Raw genomic sequence first — 25,923 nt, 5'->3', positions numbered from 1 at the left:
CCCTTGACTAGCTACCTTGGCTGCTCTGCACCTGTGCCCCTAGGGTGACTACATCATCTGCCACAGACACTCCGCCCTCTCCACTTCCTCTCCAGGTCCCTTCTCTTGTCTCTGGAGGTAAGTCTCTAGTGACCAGCCTAAGCACGCTATTAGCTTTGCCCCTAGGATTCTGACTGAATTAGCTATCGACGGAGTTTTATTCTTCTTACACTTGTTTGGTTGTCTATTTCCATCATGAGGTGGGAAGCAGAGAGCCACCCATTCATTACCTGACAGGTCTCTTCTACAGTGCGGTTCTTACACAGTAGACCCTGCTCTTTGGCCCGCTCTTGACTACAGCATTTACACTGAACTCATATATAAAATAATGGAAATACAGAAAACAGGGACTTTTAGTGTTTACACTCCTCAGAGTGTCGGTGTCAAATTAGTTTATCTCTGAAATGCAGCTAGACCTAATACTTGATGTTAGGGACTTCCGCTGGAGTTCCTCACTTGACTTTCACTAAGAATAAAATCATTAAGTTCATTTTGGCTTGGGACAGAATTTCCAACAATTTCAGAAGTGGCCCTACGTATGTATTCTCCGTTGCTTTGTAGTATGTATTCATGAAAAGTGGCATTCCCAACCCCGATGATTATAAAATCAAAATATCGATCAGGTCTGAAGAATGTTGAAGATGCTCTAGGCATGATTTAACAACATCCAGCCAAGATTTAATTCTTTATGCAAAAAAAGGGAAGCATCCACCTCATGACTATACAGATGTACTTTTGTCTCCCTCCCTCTCTCTTCTCTCTCCTCTGCCTCTTGTCTCTGTCTCTCTCTGTGTGTGTGTGTGTGTGTGAGTGTGTGTGAGTGTGTGTATGTGTAGCTGACATTTGCAGGTGGCTGTTGATCCATTGACATGGGTCCTGGGAACTGAACTCTGGTCCTCTGGAAGAGCATCCAGTGCTCTTAACCACTAAGCCATCTCTCTCTCTAGCCTCTCTGTCTTTAATAAGTGGTAAAAATTATACATATGTAAGAAAATTATCTTAAAACACATCAATAATTTATTATTTATAGATCGGAATGCCTATTTTATATATCTTTATTTTTTTCAGGTGGAAATGGGTCACCGAAAGGTGGAGAAGCCTTGTACTGTGCACTGTCTGTATCTCAGGTGGAGCAGGCAGCCATGACCCGAGGGAACTGGCAATCAGTGCTGAAGGTCTGAGATGTCAACAGAAAACACATTCTTTTTTGTTTTAATTTTTAAAAGGATTTTATCTTTATTTTATGTGCATTGGCATTTTGTCTGTATAAACCTATGTCTGTGTGAGGGTGTCAGAGGGCCTGGAACTGGAGCTGCAGACAGTTGTGAGTTGCCATGTGGGTGCTGGGAACTGAACCCTGGTCCTCTGGATGAGCACCAGTGCTCTTAACCACGAAACCACTTTAAAGGAACACAGTCTCACAACCAAACAGGATTGTCAGCAGGAAGATTCTGCACAACTGGCTTTACCTCTGAGGACAGCATGCCCATTAGACCTCTCACAGCTGTTACTTAAAGAGTGACGTGTCCGGAGGACGACCACTTGTGCTTCAACAGTAGGATGGCAACACACAATCTGACTTTAGAAATACACTCAGTGCAATGCACACATCCTGCATTCAGGAGGTTGAGGCAGGAGGATTGCAAGCTTGAGCCCTCATAAACACAGTGGCAGTGGGGCAGGTTAACATTTTCTAGGGAAAAATGTCCTCTGTGAGGCTCCACCCTGCAGCTGACTCAGACAGATACAGACACCCATAGCTAAAGAGGGGATGCAGGCTGGGGGCTCTTACGGAAGAACAGGAGGAAGGATTGTAGGCCTCGAAGGGGACAGGAACTCCACAGGAAGATCAACAGAGTCAACTAGCCTGGACCCTTGGGGCTCTCAAGAGTTGAACCACCAACCAAAGAACACACACAGGCTGGGCCTAGGCCTCCCACATGTATGTAGCAAATGTGCAGCCTGGTCTTCATGTGGGTCCCAAACAACTGGAGCCGCAGCTATGCCAAAGCTCCTGTCTGTGGGATATGCTCTTCTAGCTGGGCTGCCTTGTCTGGCCTCAGTGGGAGAGCATGGGCCTAGCCTTGCAGAGACTTGATGTGGCAGGGTGGGGGATACCCAGGGTCCCCCACCTGCTCAGAGGAAAAGGGGAGGGGAGATGGGAAAAGAATTGTGGGAGGAGGTGGCCAGGAGGGGGATGTAAAGTGAGTAAGTAAAATAAATTGAATTAAAAATAAAAGAATCCACTTCCGATTAGAAACTGTCAAGTGAACTGAAGGGCATCTCAGCAGACCCATCCACGACCTCTGAACGTGTGCTGCCCAGTCATCCATCCTCGCTGGAGACACTGTGAAGATTTTCTGATCTATGTGCATCTGTGGTACCTGTATACAGGCGCATGCTCATGTGGAAGACGCAGGACAACCTTGGCTAGTAATCCTTAGGCAACATACACTGTTTCTGTTTGTTGGTTTTGGGAGCAGAATCTCTCTGTGGGCTGGGAACTAGGCCAAGGAGACTAGACTGGCTGGCCAGTGAGTTCCAGGGAGCTGCTTGCCCTCACCTCCTAAGGCTAGGATTACAAACACATACCGTCAATTGTGGTATTGACGTGGCTGGTTTAGGGGTGACCTGGGGCTCCAACTCAGGTCCCTGTGCCTGGAAGGCAAGCGCTGTAGAGCTATCTCTCAAAGCTGCTGTCTTTGTGTCGCTAGGGCAGATCCACCGTTTCCGCTTGACGATACAGCACAGCATAGCTAGTGCCTACCAGATGACCCTGAGATCACAAAGTCAGCAAATGTCACCTTCTACACTCCTTCCGACTTCCCACTGGCCGAATGTGCTCCTGATGGCTTGAGCTCAGTGTTTATGCACGGGTGGGTAACTGAATGTAGGTAAGCGGCCGCAGAGAGAACTGGCCATCAGCTGGGCTATGACATTAAGAACAGGCACCAACCGCAAACACCTGACATGCCCTAGCCACTCATCTGTTATGACACCCACTCATTAGGGGAAATCTTGCTTGGGTCCCCAGGCTGGAGGCTGGAATGGGTGGTAAGGCTACCATCTTGTCCCAACCTCTCCTTGGACACTGGCTCTTGTTAAGGTCTTGGTAACGGCGTTTGTGGGAACCTTTTTAGTGGGAGGAGCAATGGCGTCTGCCTCAATGCCTGGGCCCTTCAATGTTACATTTCATGATTTCTGACACAACAGAATCATCCTTATTTATCCCCAAGTGAGAAAACTGGTCTTCTGCTTTCTAACCTTGTCAGCAGAGAGCTGCAGGAGACAAAACTGGATGAACCTTGAAGGAGAAGAGCTTTGGGCCTTGCAAGAAACCCCAAGCTGCAGGACCTCCTCATGACCCCCAAAACAACATGGCCCACCTCACAAATGATGGGACAGCTTGCCCAGCCATACTGGTCCTGGTTGCTTGTTTTGTGCTGTGGGCTCACAAAAACCACTTTCCCTACTGGGAGTAGCGTTATGCAGTCCACAGTTCTGAATATTCAGGAAAAACATTGGTGGGTGGAAAGAGAAAGGCTCTGCGTGACAAGGTGGTTTCTGAGTGAAAACACTTCCTCAGGACAGAAATCTGCGATTGTCTATCTCACCGACAAACCTTGGTGCAATACAACAGCACCTTGAGGGTTTGGTTTTCTTTTGAGTATTTTTGTCTTTTAGCTACACTCGTATCTCTCATTTTTTGGTGTGCACATGTGTGCAAGTGTGCACCTATCTCTCCACACGCATGTGTGGAACACAAACATCCACATTCACTTGCAGGAGCCACTTGAGAAAGCCCACATCTGGCCACCAGGTAGACAGCGGCTGTCACAAGCAAGGGCATCTTCCACAGTGCATTCACTCGCTCTGGGTGCCCGGGCCCCTTACCTTCAGCGGTGCCCGTGAGCCCGTCGGCCTTGAAGTTGCTGGTACTTTTCTTCCTCCGATGCTTCTTTCTGTTGGCGTGGGGGGAGGGGGGTGGGTCGAGCTTGGGGCTGGTGCTGCTGGAGATACTTGGGCTGGAACACACCGAGTCACCCAGCCCCGTGTCTGCGGCAGAACCGGAAAAGGCAAAAGAAGGCAAAGGTGAACTTGGACCACAGAGCGGGGAACGGAGGAAAGACTTACTCAAGCACCATCCTCCAGTGTCAGCCCTAAGGCCTTTCCTGAGACACCTGTGCACAAGGTGGCTGGGTTGGAGCCCGCGGCCTCGGCAACGAGCAGGTCCCGGCACTTTTGTCCTATGCACCTCCCAGCCCAAAGCAGTTGCCGGGAATCCTCTGCTTGGTGTGACTGGACTCCTGGAACCTCAGGCTCACACTTGGCATCAGGGAAAGCGGGGTGGGGAGCTTCCGATTCTGAATGTTTCCTTTCCTTCCCTTACTGACCCTGCTGCACCAGGAATATGAGTCACAGAGAGACTTGTCCTCAGCGGCTGTGCGACTGTACACACAGAATGAACAATCCGTGACCACCGTCTCCCTGCAGCAAGACACATGGCTGTGACTCCGCTTGATAATTAGTGAGAGATGGCACAACTGCAGGCCGAGGAGTCCCTCGTACTCCTCAGAGAGGCTTTAAAGCCAGTGTGCAAATACAGTGACTTACTATAGATGGAACCCAGTTTATTATTTATCTTTACTGAAGAGAAGACAAAAGTGGTGCTAAAAGACTGGGCAGAGACAGATACACAAACACACAAGAGGAGCATGGCGTCACACTGCTCCCCACTCCAAGTTTTCAGAGTCCTTTTGTCCTGAGTTACCAGTCCAAGGACAGAAAGGCCTCCAGCACTGAGTCCTATTCACTCGGCTCCTGCTTTCAGAATATGGCCACCCTCCAGAAGCTGGGGACCCACCACTGAACAACTGTTCTAAGATCCCTGCTGATGTGCATCACAGTACGGACTGGGTACCTACCACCTCCTGTCCCACCTCATCCCTGGATGTTGCTACCTTTCCACTTCCACCAGGCTCCAGGCTTTCTAGCTCATGTGCCTGCTTCTCCTCCCTGGGTGATTTGTACCCCAGCTAGCCGACAGTCCTGAGCCCCATTTCAGCCTGAGGTCTGGCAGGCTGGCTTAGGTGGTGTGAAGGTCAGGGTTTAATTAAAACAGCTTATAGCTAGGCACAGTGAGCACACCTTTAATCCCAGCACTCTTGAGGCAGAGGCAGGAGAATCTGAGAGTTCCAGGACTGATTGGTCTGCAGTGAAACACCAGGCTCAACCAACCCAACCCAACCCAACCCGACCCGACCCAACCAACCAACCAACCCAACCCAACCCAGCCCAACCCAACCCAACCCAACCCAACCCACCGACCAACCAACCAACTAACCCAACCCACCGACCAACCAACCCAACCCACCAACCAACCCAACCCAACCCACCGACCAACCAACCCAACCCACCAACCAACCCAACCCAACCCAACCCACCAACCAACCCAACCCAACCCAACCCAACCCAACCCACCGACCAACATAACCAACCAAAAATCATCACCAGGAAAACCAATAAACAAAGAAGCAAAGCATAGGAACTCCCCAAGCAATCCATTTCCCCAAAGCCCTCATCGAGTCTCTGGGACAGTACCAGACTCTAAGATGTTACCTACCTTCCCCTTCTATATGCTATCTAGTGCTTAAGCACTTTTGCTCTTCTTAAATATTTCACACACAGATTTCAAAAGATGCCCCCTGATACACACTCTTTGTGCCAGGCCCATTGACAGTGGTCCATGCTTGTCTTGTCCCTAGAGGGCCCACTCATCAGGTAGGGAGGCAAAGCCACTCACTGCTACTACCCAAAGACCTTTCCATGTAACAAGCTTGGGTGTCCCGCTCTCCTGTTCCTTTAGTTTTACAACCTCTGCGATGGTGTCGGTGACTCTTCATCCTAAGCTACTATGATAAACCTCTACTCCGGGGGTTCCGACACTCTGCACTGGGCAGTTAGGGTCTGAAGCTAACTTCCGGGCAATCAAGGCTTCCTTTCCCCTAAGTGTCCTGCAATGCCTAACACAGGGTGTGTACTGTAATCAAACCACTGTCCAACACACACCAGTGTCTCACTGAGACACTTAGAGCACATGCGTGAACTCTCTCTCGTCTGTGCACTATTGTTTACCACCTGATTTCTGCTGTTCTCTGGAGCATGGTTTGCTAAAGCGCTCCTCCTCACTGCTGGCCACAGCTATTCTCACCAGTGCTTCTGGGAGGGGTCACTTCAGTGCACAGGCCTCCAGGGGCAGCATCTGGTTCTCCTGCATCTATTGTGGTGCGTCTTTCCCTTTCAGATGGGAAGCTGCAGTGAGGTCTGCACAGGAAGGTAGGGAGGAAACCATGCAGCACAAGAAGGAAGTCTGTGAGAGGCTGGCCCAAGTGTCTGCCCTTCCTCCCCTCATGGGCTTGGTTCCCTCCACATAGAGACAAGTGTCTGTCACAGGAGCATCATGGCTGGCTATGTCAGCTTCGTGCATGCAGGTTTGCGTTTTCTCTCTTCACCAGGACAGCAGCCACGGGGAACTCCACCTTCCTTTGCCAGTTTTACTGAAGAACTGACTGCCCAAGGTACTGGCCCAGATGGGAGGAGCCCGTGGTCCCCAGTGAACAGCAGCGTGCCACCAACTCTGCCATGTCCTTGAAAACTCACCACAAGCATGCTTTTGTGTCCACCACTGTCCTGCAAGTTTTCACTGTCTGGAAGCTATTTTTGGGTGAACAACTACAGCCATGAATGGGATCTATTGACAGTGAGAGAGAGAGAGAGAGAGAGAAAGAGAGAGAGAGAGAGAGAGAGAGAGAGAGAGAGTGTCTCCCTTACTCAGCCTACACTACTGAGCATGCTCTCCGAGCCAGCCGCTGTCAAAAAATAAAAGGCAGAACCCCTGTCCCCACAGAGCCGATTCTAAGGTCTGAAGAGAATGCCTATCTAATTTCTTGCTTGATGCCTTCAGCAAAAGACAGTTTTTCTTGGGTCCTGCCCCTGGAGCACAGAATGTGGAGGGACCCCATCTGCAGCACATGTCAACCCTACAGATAAACACAGAGAGGAGAGAGGACTCATCCACACACAAGAGCTGTGACTCTGGGGCCAGGAGGGGCCCCTCAGGGGCCAGTGAGTGAGACTGACGGGAAGACAGAGGTGCCACCATGTCATGAGGCGGGTGAGGCTAGAAAAACATAAGAGTTGTGTTACTATGGAGACATGGAAGTGCTTCCGGGTCTGACCTTATGTTTACTCTCAGATGAGGAAGGGACTGAACTAGTCACTGCTGTATGCCCTGGGATCCACAGGGCACAAGACCCCAAGGGAAGCCCAGAGGCCATTCCTGCTCATATAGAGATGGAGGCAGGTGAGAACTCCTCCCATCTTTCCCCCTGCATCTTCCACATGTGCTAACATGTAAACAGTCCATGGTCCAGGGCCTAGAATCTATCCCGTCCAGCTTTCCTTCCCCGCCAGTAGGGCAGGCATTGATGTGGTACCTTCCATGAGTGCTGCTTTACTACCAGGCTAAGGGGGAAAACACCTCACACAGATACCAGGGGACCAACGGGAGGGCCAGGCCCTCCAGGACAGAAAACAGACCTGCAGGCAGGCATCAAGGTATGGCTGAAGAGCCTGGGTGGACTTACACCAGGCACTGAGAAGATGGTGAGGGATGATGGGAATAGTAAGGGGTGTGTCCCCTGGTCACGGCAGACGGGGGAGGCAGGTAAAGTGGCCTTGGCTTGAGACCTGAGTGAGCCAGACTGACGGCAGCCTTGTGGACACAGGGATGAGCCCCTTATTACTAGGATTCTACACACAGGCACCTGCAGCGTAAGTATTTATGCCCTGACTCTCAGATCGTGAGAATCCCCAGGAGCTGTTTAATACCCACCCCGCTCCGCTCTAAAATACGAGCGGTCAAATGTGTGAGGCTTCTACACTGAGCTTCCTCACTCCCCATTGCTCCTCAAGCCTGACAAGACGTCCCTCGGCCCCACCCTCAGAGGCCACCACGTCTCCTGACTGCCTATGAAGAATGCATTTCATTTTGTATCAATTACCAGGTGGTAAGACAGACTTCTGTCTATGGTGTTAAATACAGGAGGGGAGAAGCAAGGCAATCAAATTAAAAAAAGGAAAGAAAACCCCAGTGCCACAGTACTTCATGTTTGAATCTGCACTGGTGTGGGGATCCCCCAGATATGGTTGCTGAGCCAGGAAGGGCTGGCCCATCCTATGTGTTCAATGCCGGCTATTAGTTCTTCCCAATCGGGCATCAATGTTCAACACATACCCCCCAAAATATATAACATGAGCAATAATGATCACAATCTGCAGGCTCTCGGAGCTCCGGCATGTGAAGTATGAGTCAAAGAAGCAGTTTCACTTTTCACTCGGGGAGCTGACAAGCATGACCAGAGGGAGAATAAAATAACATTCCACTCGCATAAATATCAAGCAGCCTGCTCCAGACTGATGGGCCAGGAATGTATTCTTAGCTATCATTCCGGCAGACAGGCCCAAGGACACTCATAACTTATTTTACAATCATTTAGTTTCAGCTCAAGTGGAAAACGTGGCAACTTATCCCTGCCGACAAGATGCTATATCGAACCTCACAATTAACTCTCCTCCGATTATCTGCCCGGCCGATCATTAGCTGAGCCCATCTCGATGGACTGTTGCAGGGGGCTCATCTTGGGAAGTGCCTCTGCCCGGTGCAGAGGGGGTTTCTCATATCCGGGGCACTTCCGCAGGCAGGGTGCCAGCTTCTCGATCCTGTATCCCACTGCTTTTGTGGGCAGGGGAGCCAGGATGTGTCTGTTGGGAACGCTGGAGCGCTTTGAGGCTCGCTCTTGGTACTGTTCTCACGTGTGGACGCTGAGTTATACCCGCCCTGTGTCCTCCAAAGCCCTGGAAAGTGCCATTTCAGACAGTACAGGGATTGGGGGGCTTCCTGAGGTATGTCTGGCTTGAAGACAGGATGATGTGAACTTTCTCCTAAGAGCCACCATAATCCAGGTGAGTGGCTGGTAAGATGGCTGGCCATCACCAAAAGTATACAAAATGCTGTAAACCATGTGTTCCTAAGAACCACATGTTCCCATGAACAAAAGGAAGAAAGACAAGACACCAGGAGAGAAAGGAACGAGGTGGCATGTGTAGTGTGGGCGCTGACAGCTCCGTAGTGTCCACTCGCTTCTTTGGCTGTGTCAGGTTCAACACATTGCTAAAATCTTTTAGGGTTTTTTTTTCCCCCCTGTATTAAAGAATTCAGGATTTTCAAAGACGGAGCCATTTGGCACTGCCAGAGGGAACCGCTGAGGGCTAAGGCCTTCCACAAACTCAACAGCAAGTCATTGTGGGAAGTGGGAAATTAAAGGCCACTTGCTTTGATCCAGGGTCAACAATGGGAGACTCATTTGGGTCTTTAATAGGGCCTCTGTCCCTTCTGAGGCTCAGAGGGATGTGTCGGCTGGTAAATAAAGAAGAGGCCACCTTTGCCATTGGAGGAAATCACAACATCCCGGGTCCCTGTTAAAAGGTGAGTGTGAAGTGAAGTTCAAACCATCGCCCTGAGCATGGAGCTTTTGAGGGAGCTTGCAGCGGGAGGAGGCGGACTTCACTCCCATCTCTGAAGATGTTTCAGAGACTGCCATTATTGTGTGCTTCCTTTTGCAGCACACGCAGGGGTATACAATGTCAGAAGGGGCAGAGGGACACGGCGGGGGGCGAGGAAGATGACAGGTGTTAGGGGAAAGGAGAAGACAACACAGTGTCAGATGCAGTTACAAAAAAACGGGGAGGGAAGGCGCACAATAGGAGGGGCCAGCTCCGAAAGAGGGTCCAGGGGAGAATAATTCCTTCCCTGGCCACTTTCAATTACACCTCGGCTCTGCAGAGGAAGTTGGGATTTAAGAGAGCTGATCACCGGTTAGATGAAGCTCTCGTTACCAGGTGTGTTCATAAAGCCCTTTAAAAAGGCACAACCTGGCTTCACTATTTACCTTAAAGAACACAAACTGGGTTACACTATTTAGGGTCCAGGGTTTCTCTTCTCAGGTAACGAAAATGTCCTGAAGGTGACTTGAGAAAGGTTGCAGAGACCTGTGGCTGTGTTAGAAACTATCAAGTTACACTTCAAATGAGTTAAGTACTTTATGTGAATTTCACCTAAAAAGTAGATTTTTAAGGGGGGCAGGGAAGGTCACTGTATTAGATACTACAAAGAAATAAAATAAGCAATGCAAGAAAAAAAATTCCACTGTGGAGTGTAAGCCTGGGGAAGCAGTAGGGGATCCTTGGGCAACCAGTCTTGGGCCATAAGACTGGGTTTAGGGTTGAGAGTGAAGTGGCTGCCCGACCTAGACCACCTGCCAGTCTGTGGCTCCATACAGAGAGGCAGGCCAATAGCTAGTCCTGCTGGGGGCAGCACATCTGTCATGAGATTCGTCACTTTCCTGCTTCCCTGTGTTACAGCCCCATAGCACCACTGTTTTCTTGCATTCTGCAGCATTCTGGGTTTCTCTTGGGTCTTATTCATAACCAGAGGCTTTGGGAAATGTATCCTCGGTATGAAGACAGAAGGGCACCAAATGGCATCCCCTGATTCAGAGGGCCACAAAGTGACCGGAAGACACAGACTGTCCAAGGAAGCTAGGGCAAGCCTGTGCCACTTAGGAAAGCAGCTGGCTGTATCAATCAGGACTTGATATTTAAGGGTCAAAAATCAAACTGTTCTCTAGTTGATTTTTAGCTGAATGCAAGCTGCACAAAGTTTAAATTAGTCTAGTGTACTTGGAGAGATGTGAAGGCAGCTGAGCAGGGCGCGGAGGTGGAAATGAAATCCTTTCAAGAGACTCCCGTCCCATCCAGCCTCATCTCTTTTTACATAATCAGCCATTTTTCAAGTTTGGTGCTTACAGCTGCTAAATTACAAAGAGTCTGTTTCCCAAGGAGGGCTGCCCTGGCTGAACCAGCTGGGGAGAGACCGGGCACATCTACAAGGAGAAAATCCAGAAGTTAATTAGATGTATGATTGCTCTTTGATAGCATGATTTCACCCCCTTTGGGAAACTTAGCTTTTTCTATAAAGAGTCACAAAAAGGAAGGAAGTGATGTTACCAGCTGCTGCTGCAGGAAGGCTGGGTTAGGACAGCCAGGACCCTGGGTACCCCTGTCCAGGGTCCTGAAGACATCCAGTTTCTAGTTCTGTACAAAATGCGCACACACAACTCGACAAATATGCACATACGTCGATGTAGCTGCTTCCTTGCGGCCCCGCCTCTTGGCCTCGCACCTTCTGAGGGTGCTGTGGTGTTGCACAGACCTGACATACAGAAACACAGGCCTGGAAGGACTCAGCGGATTTTGGCATTGGGCCCCAAAGATTCAGGGTTACATGTCAACAATGTAAGCAACAGGACTCTCTTCTTCTGTAGCTCACAGGCCTTGGTTGGCATGACTATTTGCTACTGCTTACACAGGCATCAGCTTAAAGTCACGAATCAATACTTTCGTGTATTTAAACGACAGGGAAGTCTTTAAAATATCACTCCATGAAAATAGGTTCTTACGGGGCACTGGATGCACACTAGTAAACAGTTTCTAGCAATCCAGAGCTCTCCCCACTAATGATTTTTGGGGGACAGTCAGGCTGTCAGGTGGAATGGTTCCAAAATAAGGGCGATAAGAGGCAGTTCAAAACCCAGGCTGGCCCTGGGCTATGTTGCCATGGTTACAACATATAGTTTAATTAGCAGATGGAATAGATGGACAGACTGACTGACTCTCTCACCAGCCAGGCTCTGCAAGAGAGCATAATACCCACAGCAAATAAAATAGGAGCTCTAGCCTGCAGCACAGAGGTCCTATGGAACAGTATAATCCACACACAGCCTGCTTTAGCAAGATGGCAGTGACTGCTGCCTAGAACGGAAGCCTGAGGTTGGGGAGACCAGGGGTGGATAGGGGTGACAACACTGTGGTGCAGCCTCCCTCGGTCCTAAAGACTATGCAACACCCACAGACAGCATTCTCCGATGACCATCTGGAAGGGTTAACCTCACAATGTCCCAACTGAAGCTGTCACCAAATGGGCAGTGCTTATAGTAACCAAAGAGTGGTTATTTCATAAAGAAAGTCTTGGTAACTGCTAGAGAGGCTCTTGGACAATTTACTTTTGGAAATGTCATGATTAAGGCTGTGTGACTCACTGTGAAGCAGACCACAGGCAGCTTCCCAGTTTTAGCAGCCATGAGGGTGGGAGCCACCTTTCTTTGATTCTGCCTTGGTCTCGTCTTGTGTGCCTGTCTCTTACATATTAGTGTTCCCCTGCCTGCTTTATGTTTTATATGTATGTCTATAGGTGTTTTGTTTGTATGTATGTATGTCTGTGTACCACATGCGTGTGTGTATGCCTGGTGCCTGAAGAGGTCAGAAGAGGGGCATCAGATCCCCTGGAGCGGGACTTACAGATTGGTGGCAGGAACCAAAACTGTGTTCTCTGGAAGAGTAACCAGTGCCCTTAACCACTGAGCGATGTCTCCAGACCCCTCCCCCCACCTTCTTTACTTTTAATCTTATTTAATGTGACTGCTGTACAGAAGGCATCAAACATTGGGTAGATGTTTAATAAACCAAAGAAAGTAACAAAACATGCCAGTCTGCTGAGAGGACTCAGTCAGTAAAGTGGCCTGGCAAGCACGAGGACCCGAGTTCAGATCCCCAACCCCTATACACCAGCTCAGTGTGATGGTACATGTCTATGACCTCAGCACTAGGGGGTTCAGAGGCAGGAGGATTGCAGGAGCTTGTGGGCCAGCCAGCTGAGCCAAACTGGACAGCTCAGTGCCAACGAGAGACATTGTTTCAAAATACACGATGAAAAATGATTAAGGAAGATACCAGCTTCGAACCCTGGCCTTCACATGTGTATGCATACACAGACATGAAACACACACACACACACACACACACACACACACACACACGAGTGCAGCATGAAGAACAAAATCAAGTCTGCGGAAAATACAAATATCCCCAGCATACCCATATGGAGTAGCCTCACGGCTGAGCATACACCCAGGGCTTCTAACTACTGGTTGATAAATCTGCCTCTACGTCCTTACAGCCAGAGTAATATGGGGAATAAATTGCCAACATATTATGATGATAAATTATAACTTATTTTCCCTTGGGGGGTTGCATGTAACCTTTTGTTATCTTTGAAGCTAACTGTGGAAAACACCAGGGTATTTTTTAAAAAACTAAACCAAATGCTGATTTGTAAAATCCACCCTCCCTTGTTGATACTCCAGGAAACATTGTCAACCTTGTAAACAGCTAAGGGGTTTGGAAACCTCCTATGTGATTCCTGCTAAACAGGAGGCAGGTGGGTGGGTCGTGAAGAGGGAGCCTTTGTTGAGGGTAGGTGGCCCACTGTAGACACAGAAGACAGAGATAACATCTCGGTGTCCGGTGCCTCAAAAGGGAGGCCTGGCCACTTAAAAGAGAGTCCCTGTTCCCCAGCCTGTCTGTCACACCTGGGCTCTTACAATCGCCCCAGTCAAGGGATAGAGGCTACCCAGTGGGACAGGACACCCCTGCCCTTCAATCTCTGCTCATGGGGAATGCTTTGAAGGTGCTCTGTTCCTCTTGGAATGAATCCATAGTGACTCTGCTGTAGCAATAAGGGTGGGTGGGTTGTGAGACAAGGCAGGTGAGGCCCAGCCTTAGAGAACCATAGCACTGATGACACTCAGGAAGGGTATGTGTGGAAACAGAATTGCTGACAAAGCAGGATAGCCCTCTGCCCACCCCCACCATGCATGTATACACGCATGTATAGACATAGAGGGCAGCTCTAGATCGGGCCTGGGAAAGTTAGTGGAACGAAATCAAATGAAAACTATCAGTTGGAAAACAAAAACAACAAAAAGTAGATGCACTGCCCTGTGCCCCCAATCCCAGCACTCTGGGAGCTGAGTCAGGTGGATGGCAGCCGTGCCACAGTGAGATCCTGCCTAAACACATCAAAAATTTTCTAATGTAATACTCTCACAAACTAATGCAACCCCATTCTTCAGTGTGAAGGACCGATGCAAAGACGCAGAAGCTCCTTAAAGTTTCACTGTTTGTATCACTTGAGGAGAGGCCTGCTTTCAACATGTACAGTCTCCGAATGATATAAACAATTTTGATAAAGGTATACTTCAAACATGCCATCTCCATTTTGAAAATTTGTTCTACAAGATTGAGAAATGAGTAGGAGACGATCCCTGAGCACCCAACTCTTTGAATTTTGCTGATGACTGCTTCTTCCTTCACACAGGTTAGTGCCAAGGCCTGGAGCCTGAGGAAGAGCCAGGTGAGTCTACCCCTGGCTCTGACACTAACAGTGCAGAAGCACATGCCCTGGAATAGAGAGCTGGAGTGAGAGGTCATCGTGCACTGGCAATTTGCTAGGCTAATGCTAATGCTGCCTTGGTGTGCTGGCCCACTTCCATCAAACGCAACCGATGCGGACCCCATGAGAAGATGAGTGCCCTCCATCTGCGCTGCTGGATGAAGCTGAGTTCCTGAAGTGACTCAGTAACACCAGACAAATGTGTCCTATTGTCTCTGCCACCCCAAAATAAGAAATGAGGAGACGGAGGAGGTCTAAGACATGGCTCCAGAGTCAAGACTTTCTGCTCTTCAGGAGGATCGGAGTTTGGTTCCCAGCACCCACATGGTGCCACTCACAACCACCTATAACTCCAGCTTCAAGGGGCCTGATGCTCTCTTTTGGCTTCAGTGGGCTCTTGTACATGTGAGGCATATACTCACACAGATAAAATAAAAATAAATCTGAGAATCTCTGGGAGACAGTCCCCGAGACAGATGCCAACGTTTAATGACCAGGACATGTTGGGATGCAGGGCAGTCACGGGGAATAACCTCCCATGTACAAAGTTTTGGGTTTAATTACTTTTGTACAGGGAAGAAAAATAAGGGTAAAATCACTCCTGGCAAAGAACAATGGTTAATTTAGCACTCATTTTAAACCACTAAAAACAAAACAACAAAACCAAAAATCCAGAATGGACTTCATTTGCTCCAGTAAACTTCACCATGTTTTCCCTACACTGATTTTGGAATTTGGGCTTTGTTCTAGGAAAAAGAGAGAGAGAGAGAGAGAGAGAGAGAGAGAGAGAGAGAGAGAGAGAGAGAGAGAGAGAGAGAGAGAGACCCATCAAAGCGTTCCAAGAACCAGGGTCAGACTTCTTGGGGTTTGAAGCATTTTCTTCATCATGGCTAAAATTTTGTCAATACACTTCAGTCAGACTTGATCTTTGGGAAAATTGCTTTAAAATCAAACGAAAAGATAAGATTGTGTTCCAAACATAATAACTGACATTTCCTTCTTTTTCCTTAAGCAAAGGCCCCAGCCTGCTGTGGCTGGCAGCAGGGTCAGGAGTGGGTGCAGCAGAGGTGGTATCTGGATCAGTCTCCATCAAAGCACACCTCATTCCCATTCCTCTCCCCCACTGCTGCCTTTGATCCCCCCAGGGTGAGGTTAAAAGCAGCAACTACCTGAAGCCTCCTCAGCCTGGGAGGACCCCTCTCCACCTCAGCCTGGGAGGACCCCTCTCCACCTCAGCCTGGGAGGACCCCCTCTCCACCTCAGCCTGGGAGGACCCCCTCTCCACCTCAGCCTGGGAGGACCCCCTCTCCACCTCAGCCTGGGAGGACCCCTCTCCACCTCAGCCTGGGAGGACCCCTCTCCACCTCAGCCTGGGAGGACCCCCTCTCCACCTCAGCCTGGGAGGACCCCCTCTCCACCTCAGCCTGGGAGGACCCCCTCTCCACCTCAGCCTGGGAGGACCCCCTCTCCACCTCAGCCTGGGAGGACCCCTCTCCACCTCAGCCTGGGAGGACCCCTTCTCCACCTCAGCCTGGGAGGACCCCTTCTCCACCTCAGCCTGGGAGGACCCCCTCTCCACCTCAGCCTGGGAGGACCCCCTCTCCACCTCAGCCTGGGAGGACCCCTTCTCCACCTCAGCCTGGGAGGACCCCTTCTCCACCTCAGCCTGGGAGGACTCCTCTCCACCTCAGCCTGGGAGGACCCCCTCTCCACCTCAGCCTGGGAGGACCCCTCTCCACCTCAGCCTGGGAGGACCCCCTCTCCACCTCAGCCTGGGAGGACCCCCTCTCCACCTCAGCCTGGGAGGACCCCTCTCCACCTCAGCCTGGGAGGACCCCCTCTCCACCTCAGCCTGGGAGGACCCCCTCTCCACCTCAGCCTAGGAGGACCCCCTCTCCACCTCAGCCTGGGAGGACCCCCTCTCCACCTCAGCCTGGGAGGATCCCCTCTCCACCTCACCCTGGGAGGATCCCCTCTCCACCTCAGCCTGGGAGGACCCCCTCTCCACCTCAGCCTGGGAGGACCCCTCTCCACCTCAGCCTGGGAGGACCCCTTCTCCACCTCAGCCTGGGAGGACCCCTTCTCCACCTCAGCCTGGGAGGACCCCCTCTCCACCTCAGCCTGGGAGGACCCCCTCTCCACCTCAGCCTGGGAGGACCCCCTCTCCACCTCAGCCTGGGAGGACCCCCTCTCCACCTCAGCCTGGGAGGACCCCCTCTCCACCTCAGCCTGGGAGGACCCCCTCTCCACCTGCTTGCACGCACTGCACTGTTTCTCTGACTGGAGCCCTCTCCTAGGCTTCACTACCCTCCTCTGCTCCCCACTATTGCACCAGGCTTCAGACCCTTGCTCAGTTTCCCTCACTCCTTGTCCTGTCCACTGCGCCCTCAAGCTTGGTGCTCCCAGAGTCCTGCTGATTGACAGTCTGAATGGTCCTGCTGAGCATGGGAGCCCGTTACTCCAGGTTATCCAGGTACACCAGGACCACAACCAGACCAGAGGCCGCTGTCCACCTTATGTTCCATGTCCTCAAACTCCAGCATAGACCTTCACGATGATGGTAATATCGACAAACTGACTCAGGTTGGAATCCCCCAGACTCTGAGCACGTCTGTAATACTGATTCTAGATTGGGTTGAGGTGGGAAGATACGCCCTAAGTGTGTACAGCACCGTTCCATGGCTTGAGGGTCTCGGGCTGAGAAGCAGCCAAACAGCACTCACCTCTCTCTGCTTCCTGACTGCAGATGCCATGTGAGCAGCTGCCTCACACTCCTGCCACCATGCCTTCCCCACCATGACGGCCTGTACCCCTGAACTGTGGGCCAAATACCCGCCTTGTTCCCTCAGTTGCTTCTGTCATGAATCTGATCCCAGCAGGGAGAGAAGTATCCGCACAGCCAGGTACTCTCACTTGCAGAGCCTCTCCTTCAGGTGAACGGCTGGCTCCCTGGCTATTTTTGGTCTCCCAATTGGATGGAGGCTATGGAGCAGGAGGAAATAGGTGTTCTTTCATCCAACCCCCACCTCTGCAGCAGCGGGGACCTCATCAGTAAGAGGCAAAAGCTCTCACTCAGCTGCAGCCTCACCCACCAAGTGGGCTTTCTAGTGCCAGACCCCGGGACACCTCTCAGGTGAAAACGTCATTATCGCTCTTCCTTCCCAGCAGAACTTCCCATTCTTCGGGAACAGAGAGACCCTGAGTCCTGGTGCTGTGGCCGGCCGTCAAGGGACTGAGTTGCGGACAAGGGGCCGGTAGCTTCTGCTGGTTCCTCCAGGGGATTCAGGCCACTGGAAGAACTGGTTGTATTTGGATCTTACTTTATGAGTAGTAGAGGAAAATTCGAAAACAAAAAACGAAATCGAATTCGCTGATACTGCAAATCATGCAGGGCTCCCAGGCTTTATGTGGAAGGTGGGCACCTAAGGGAAACCCACTGGGCACGCTCAGCTCAAACGCACAGGGGATTCCAGTATCTGCTCACTGTTGGGAGTAAGATCTGAGAGACAAGGAGATGCTGATGCAGATGAGGCCCGGCTGCGTGGGTAACTCCATGCTGAACTCTGCCAGTGCCTGGGCCTACCGACAGCTGTGCTGAGACTATGCTCCCTACAGGTTATACGTTAACACACGTTTCTTGGGAAACCCCGGTGACATACACGGATGCAGGTTTGAGCCTGCTCGTATTGAAGACACATCTGATCACTCGGAGAAACAAACCTCTGGACTCCAGCCAGCTAACCTGCTGGAGAAAGGCCCGGGGCTGTAGTTCCAGGTAGGAGAGAGGCAGGGTGAGGATTGGGGGTGTGGCTTACTTCACCTGGTGCCATTAATACAAAGTTTGATGTCAAACAAAGGGCCAACAGCTGGATTAAAGCAGTTTCCAGTTCTGAGAAGTTGGGCTTAACTCTTTGACGCTTCTAAAGAAGTTCTGCTGCATCTGTAGGAAATACTTCTCAAGTTCTGTGCTTACTTCAGTTATGTGCAGAATCCAGGAAAGAATCGAGAAACAGGTAAAAAAAAAAAGCATAATAGCATGCCCACCTAGAAGATAGTCCAGTGCTGTTACCATGGCAGATGCCTTGGTCAGCTGTTCGCACACCAGTGCTGAATTCTTGAACCATAAGCAGCTGTGATACTCATGAGGCGTGTTCTTACAAAGCCCTCCCCAGCTCTGTCTTTGAAAAGGCATTATGGATGCTTTTCTGCGAGTAAATGCACGCTTTAAGAGACTGACATACACACAGAAACCCTCCTCTGCAACTGCAGTAAGATTTTAAAGCCCCCACTGTAGAAATAATGTATCAATTAAAATAGCATTTATAACTAAATATGTTTAAATGCTTCTGCATAAAAAGGCTAAAACTTAACTCGTTTTAAATAACCATCTGCTTCTGCCATATAAAATTTTTAGTATCATTGTGTAATTAATATTAATAACACTTTCTGTTAATAATCTTATCTGTCAGATAATCAGGCAGAGATTTAGCTTAAGATACATCCACTGACCGTAGCGTTAGAATGCAAAGCGACAGAATATACACATGGACGAACGGAGCAGCACAGCAGACCCGAGGCTGGCCCTGCGTAGCTGCGCAGCCGACCTCCACCTGTGCCTTTCTCAGCCCTCTCATGCGGCTTTCCTCACTGCTCTTCCTCAGGGCTCATGTCCATCATTCGTCTTCCTGCCTCATTTTATCAGATGCCCTCAAGGTCCCTTACATTTGCAGCCTCTAACACAGGAAGCAAGGAAAGGTTGAAAACCTACTGGATATTACCATGGGCTGGAGAGAGCCTAGTCGATAGTGTTTGCCACACATGTGCGAAAACCCAAGTTCAATTCTCTGAACTCATGTTAAAAAAAAAAAATCCAAGTGTGGTGGTATGCATTTGAAATTCAAAAATCAGAGGCTGGAGCAGTAGTTAAGAGCCCTTAGTCAGTCTTCCAGAACACACAGGTTCAATTCCCAGCAGTTACATGGCAGCGAATAACTGCCTTAATTTTAAATAATAGGGTTTAATTCCAACCCTAAACGATCCAACAACCTCTTCTGGCCTCTGTGTACAGATTTACATATATATATATATGTATACATATATATTTTTACATATATATAATATATATACACATATATATTATATATATATGGGAAAACACCCATAAACATTAAAGAAAAACAAGTTCTAGCGTTGGAGGGGTATGGTGGTTTGAGTAAGATATCCCTGACATATGTTGGGACTCTGAATACTTGGTCCCCCCACTTGTTGGCTCCATTTTGAAAGACTTAGGAGGTGAGGAGTTGCTGAAGGAAACATGTCACTGGAGTGGGCTTTGAGATTTCATAAATCCACAGGCATTCCCAGCACACGCACACGCGCACACATGCACACACACACTCCTGAGACAAAACTTTATGCCAACTGCAGGAGATGGTAGGATTAAAGTTTCTCATGCTGCTGGATCTCTGACAAAAATCACAGAAATTACAAGTGAGCATTTTCCAGGCCTATGAGTAGCATCCCACCAAGGAACAAAATCGTGTCAGGTACACATCAACAAATCACCTGGTTGTCTTTGACCTTGGTAACCCATGCACCCAACACATCCCTTACGCTTTCCCACCAGCCTGTAATGGAAGCTGAAACACAATGCATTCTAAACTAAATCAACCCAAAATCTGTGTCAACTTGACGCAAGCTGGAGTCACCTGGGAGGAGGGAGCCCTCACTGAGAAAATACCTCCATAAGATCAGGCTGCAGACTCTACAGTATAGAACGTTTTCTTAATTAGTGATGATGTGGGGGGCCCAGCCCATGGTGGGTAGTATTACCCTGAGCTGGTGGCCCTGGGTTCTATAAGAAAGCAGGCTAAGTAAGCATGAAGGGCAAGCCAGTAGGTAGCATTCCTCCATGGCCTCCGCATGAGCTCTTGCCTCCAGGTTTGAGTTTCCTCTCCTGACTTCCCTCAACGATGAACAGTGAGGCAGTGTAAGCCAAATAATCCATTCTGTACCAAGTTGCTTTAGTCACAGTTTCATTACAGCAAGAGTCACCTAGAGACTGCTCCTAAAGTAGGGACTGAGGAACAGTTGTGTGATGGTGGTACTGGATAGTCCAGGAAGATGCTGGGGGAGGAGACAAACTGCCCTGCGGTTCCCGCCCTGGTCTGCCACGCCTTATCTGATAATTCATGTGGACTCTGACCAACAAAGTTCCCAGGACCCTCTCCCTGGAGGCCACATGGGCACACACTGCCCTGTCAGGAGCCCATTTGGAGCCCTTCTGTGCCTCACCTCTATCTGCTGCCTTGATTCCCACCACTGAGCTCCAAGGAGGCTTTGTGCCATGTGTCAGCCACCGTACATCCTTATCTATCCACCACATGCTCTCAAGGCTAAAGAGGTCCTGACAGCGCTGAGGCCCATGGGAACTGTCTCTCTTCGTGGGGACCACTACCAATGTATTCCAGGGCCCTGCTGCACATGGTGATATGCTTACTGATTGAATCTTCCCTTGGAAGATTCCCTGGAAAGGATTGGTGCCAGAGCCTCTGGGATACCACAGACAGTGGATGCTCAAGTCCCTCATATGGAAAGAACTTATACGCACCCTCCTATGTGTTTGAAGCCCCCTCTAGACCTCGGTACCAATACAGCGCGAACACAGGGTGCTATGCTTTGGGAACAATGACAAGTCTGTACCTGTTTGGTACAGATACACGCTTTTCTCTAAAGATTTCTGATCAGCTGAAGGTTCAAGCAAAGGCACCGAGTCAGAGGACGGTCTGGATCTGTGGAAGGAATGAATGGTGTGCTGTGGCCAGTGAAAGCAAGCTTAGTCACCCACACACGAAAGTGTGCAGGACAGCCGGATCATGAAGATATCCCCCGCCTACTCTCACGGTCTCCTCACTTGGCAAATACATTTCAACTTGTCTCCCCATTGATTATCTCTCTCTCTCCATCCTGGAGACAAGCACTTGTGGGACAAAGGACACAAGTGGCGGTGGTGAAATACAGGACACCTAGAGAGATGTCCACTGAACTTGCTTCTGGTTTTACTCATGATTTACTGTCTTAGTCTGTCTTGTTGCCATGATAAAATATTCTGACAAAGCAACTTAGGGGAGAAAGGTTTGTGCGGGTTCAGACACAGTCCACTGAAGGAGGAAGGCACAGCCCCAGGGGAGACAGAGTCCATTGCAGTCTTTGCTTTAGTTGGGAAATAGCCGAGAACGTTTGCCAGCCAGTGCCAGTGAGCTCCTGATGTTACGGACACTAGGGCAGTGGTGAGAGAAGCTGTGTAGAACTCAGACGGAAGGCAAGGCCCTGAAGTGACAAAAAAGGAAGCTGGCTTCCATTTCCTTGGAAGCCCAGGCCTAGGCCCTGCTGCAGTGTGGGTTCAGTTAACTCTGCTCATGAAGCTTTTCTGTGGGTGGGGCTCTTAGCCCCAGCTCTGATTACTATCCATCAGATCCTCCTCCCCAACCACTGTTACTACCAAGAATGCCTGAGCCACCAATGGCTATTCCCTCGGTAAGGATTAAAACACCCCTGGAAGAGAACCAGTGGCTAGAAGATTCCAAGGGAGGGAGCTATAATGACCCATGGCACTGGCCATCTGTTTCAAACACTCCTAGACTTTTGCTTGGTGGTGGTAAGAGCCCTGCTGGCCTTCAGGCATAAGTCACTGCTCCTTGTTCTAGTGACTGGGGTGACATGTGGTTGTCCTACTTCTTCTGGGTTGACAGTTACTGCTGGAAATAGTTGTTAGTCAGGAACTGAGAAGGCAGAGTACAAAGTTATAGCATTCTGATCAGGAGGGAAAGAAATCCACCCTTCCCCCTGTGGCTGGCTACCCAGGAAGCTTCTGCTTTCTCTCAAACCACATGCAGAGAAGGGAGCCTGGGTCATCCCTCTAATGAGGCTGCCTAGTGTGGTATACAGAGCAGTCCCCTGCTCTGTCAGGGCTTAGACAGGAGAGCCAGGCTGTGACCCATGAGGGCACAGGGGCGGAAGGTTGACTAAGCAGGAGATGGTTCTCCAGGGCAGGAGGCTTTGGGAGGGACTGAGGGGAAGTGCTTAGGATCTGTGGGAGAAGAGAAAACACCCATCTCTCTTCCTCCTTGTCTTTCTTTCTCTCTTTCTTTTTTAAAAAAAAAAAAAAAAGACAGGTAATTTGTACGATACTACATCTTAACTCTGTATGAGGCCTGCCTTAGAAAAACAAAACCACACAAGAAAGACCTGTGTGAATGGGAATATTTATTAAGGGTGTGACCTTAGGGAGTCATGGTTCCCAAGAGAATGAATATGTCAGATCCGAGGCATGAAGCTCACTCTAAGCCTCCCTCCATTTAAAGTTGCACAAATTACTGAATCAAAGCCCAGCGCTGCCCCACTACCACCACCTGCTGGTCAGGGTCTAGAATTGACAGCACAATACCCAAAGACGGAACAGCAAAGGCCAAAACCAACAAATTAGAACAAAACAAACTAAAGAAGTCATAGTTCTTATCCTTAGGCCCGTAGGGACGGTGTTGCTAGAACTGCTAGAGTCTTCCTGCTCTCAAATGCTGAGTTGCTGACCCTTCTTGGATGGGGCACAGCAGAAGCCATAAGACATCAACAGAGTACAGACAATTACCAGAGCTACGGCACAGTAAAAGAGCAAAGTACTTCCACAATAGGAAAAGTACGTGGAAAGTAGCAAAACTCAAGCACCTCCATATCAGGACTCACTGTGATAACAAGCACAGGTCCTGGCGGGAAGGCAAGTAACTAACAGGAGCCCCCCACACAGGACCCCCCTCCCCACAACATGCAGGTTCACAGGTACAAGTACACGCACGCAGATGTCAGACAGGACTTCCCCACAGAAACATAAATGGTACTCGTGCTTAACACCGCCAAAGCTGTGCGAGCCAGGGAGCCTGAAGGGAGGAGACGCAGAGAGCGAAGACTCGTATGAAGAAATGTATTCACCATGGCAGCCAGTCACTGAGGCAGAAGATAAACTGTTGGATTGAAGCAATCTGTGAAAGGGTGGAGCTATCAGAACAACCTGACAGCTGGAGTGGGGGAGGGGGGTTGGGAGTGCTGCTGCCATAGCAACAGCCACAGCCGAGGCCATCGGGAGGCTGGCACTCAGAAGGGATGGTGCGGTCTGGGTGTTGGGGGGTGAGGGGGGCTGTGACACTGGCTCTGGCCCTGGGCACGGAGGTGATGCATCTAGAACAAACACCTGGCCTGGAAGTGTGCTTTGACAACCAAGTTTGCTATAGATGGCCCTCCAGGGCCCCTGCTCGCAGAGGAGTGCTCACTCCTGCCTAACACTTCCAGAGAAAATTACTCGTAAGAAGATGATTAATAAAAAATAAAAAATCACAGGCTTCCAGTGAGAGTCGAGGAAACCGTCAGCCAATAGTTGTTGCAGACATAATTGTTCTGAATCTATCAATAATGCTAAGCCCTCTTCATTGACTGCAAACACCAATTTCTTTCACCCAGGATTATAAGTTGGTGTTCTCGGGCTCACTACCGCCATTACGGTGATAAACAGTTCAGACCACAACAGGATCTGACGTGCAGATCAATTCTGGGTCCATAAAGAATCTACACAAGAGGTTCCAGGACAGGAATTTACAGCCACCAGTTTTTTATTCTCTCTTGCTGCAAAAATTACTTCTGTCAAACACTTAGGAGAGTGAGGAAAAATGTAAAAAAATTAATTTTTCATGTACTACCGGAACAACCTTTTCCAGTGCATAAGTCCAAGATGAATATACTCTGCGTTTAAAAAAAATCGCACGGTGCAGCACGCGGTACCGAGTGGAAGAGGGACCCACTCCCTGCTGCCGCTCGCAAGTCAGCAGACGGCAATTTGAAACCCTGAACAGAGCTGTCTAGATTTTCCTCTGAGGGCAGATGCTGGGCTCACGTTAGCAATGCCAAATTCTATTAGACGTTTACTTTTAAACCTCAGGTATTTAAATGTAAAGCCAGACAACAGTAATGGACATAAAGCACTGGGGGCATTCCACCTCAGACAGGGTTCCGGCTCCTCTTAATTTAGCCAGCGCCTCCTGCCTCCCAGTTTTACCCACTACAAAGCCATCTATCTAATTAGGAGGTGCTCAGAGCTGCCTATAGGCAGCCGCCCCAGGGGTACCTGTGTGTCAAAGGGGGAAGGAATGAGAAGTTCTCTGAAGCCTAAGTCTTCATTTAGGGTGGACGACAGGGCAGAGAAAGGAGACTTCTAGTGCTGGGCCAGAAGACGAGCCCTTCACAGTGCAGGTGGAGGGAAATCCTAAAGCTTCCAGGCTCCGCTGCTGCTGCTGCCCCGTCATACAGACCAGAGGTGGGAGTTCATGCGTGCGTGTGGGGTGAGGTTGGGCAGTAGATAAAGTGATCACAAAAAGAAGGGTCTTGTGTCAACTAAGGAAGAACAAAATGATGGAAGGCCCTCAGGCTTCTCTCTTTGGTTGCTAACATGGAGCACCGCAGGGGAACAGTTGTGTGATACGAGGCCATATAATGCACTTAGACGCACATTTTACTTATGTGTCCCATAGGCTTCTGTGCTCCTGTGATCCCTAAAGAAGGTGGGAACTGGGGCTGGCCCCAGATGGATCTGTGCAGTAAAGGTGGGACAGTGGTAACTGGAGGGAGGCAGCACACGGTGCCTGTCCTAGTGTTTGGGAGCGGCCTGGGCTTCTGGGAGCTGTCTGTCAGACACCTCTCTGTTCAGATCACCTTTCCTGACCCTGCTTCTCTCTCGGTTGTGAGAAGTCTCGGTCAGAAGCATGTGTTTGTTCTCGTCTGTTGGAGCGCTGTGGAACAACCAGAAGTAAGATGGTGTTTACCCAAAGCAAGCGTCCTGCTGCAGCAGCTGGTGGGTCCACAGGGAAGACCTGACGTGGAATCTTTTAATTAGAACAAATTATGCTAAAATGACTCTCAAAACCCTGTCTGATAGATTACATACAACAGTGGGAATTCCCTTAAATACCGGTGAGCAGGCCACAGACAGAATGCCACAGGCAAAGCAAGCTGCAGCAGCCAGTGCACGGGGCACACTGCATAATTCATGCTGTCACACAAACATCAAAGGCAGTTTCCAGGGTGCTGCATCTGTCCCCCAAGAAGCAGGCCACACTTGTCAAAAAGAAAGTGGATATCTAGGAGAGATGACAGAGGGGATTCCCCAGAACTTAGACGCTACGCCAGGAAGCCTGGAAGACTGAATTGACTGAACAGTACAGAATACGGGCGGATGGTGAGATACCAGAGAGCCAGGTAGGGCAGAAGACTGCATTGCAGCACCTCGACTCCCTTTTCCATCTCACTTCGCCCCTGTTAGGTAACCACAGGAAAGACACTTGTCCCATCTACAGCCTCCACTCTTAGATCTGACCGGTGAAGAGGATTCAAGGTCTACTCCCTGAGCAGAGGAGAACAGATGGATGATGGGA

General features: G+C 49.8%; 1 protein-coding gene across 30 annotated transcripts in view; it reads right to left on the bottom strand.

The window, feature by feature from the left end:
• Agap1 (ArfGAP with GTPase domain, ankyrin repeat and PH domain 1) overlaps positions 1-25,923 on the bottom strand; it is a 435,485-nt gene that overhangs the window by 102,339 nt on the left and 307,223 nt on the right. For 29 of the 30 annotated variants that reach the window (NM_001401593.1, XM_087566482.1, XM_087566485.1 and 26 more), the window contains one exon: positions 3,934-4,095. The exons of the other annotated variant lie outside the window; for it this stretch is intronic. In NM_001401593.1, the coding sequence (NP_001388522.1) occupies positions 3,934-4,095 (162 nt within the window). The remainder of the gene's footprint in view (positions 1-3,933; positions 4,096-25,923) is intronic. 30 annotated transcript variants of the gene reach the window in all.

This window comes from Rattus norvegicus, chromosome 9 (assembly GCF_021556685.1).
Source record: "Rattus norvegicus strain SHRSP/BbbUtx chromosome 9, alternate assembly SHRSP_T2T, whole genome shotgun sequence".
Classification (NCBI taxonomy): Eukaryota; Metazoa; Chordata; class Mammalia; order Rodentia; family Muridae; genus Rattus; species Rattus norvegicus.
Note: the sequence above shows the minus strand (reverse complement) of the source record. Positions and strands in the feature narration are given on the sequence as shown.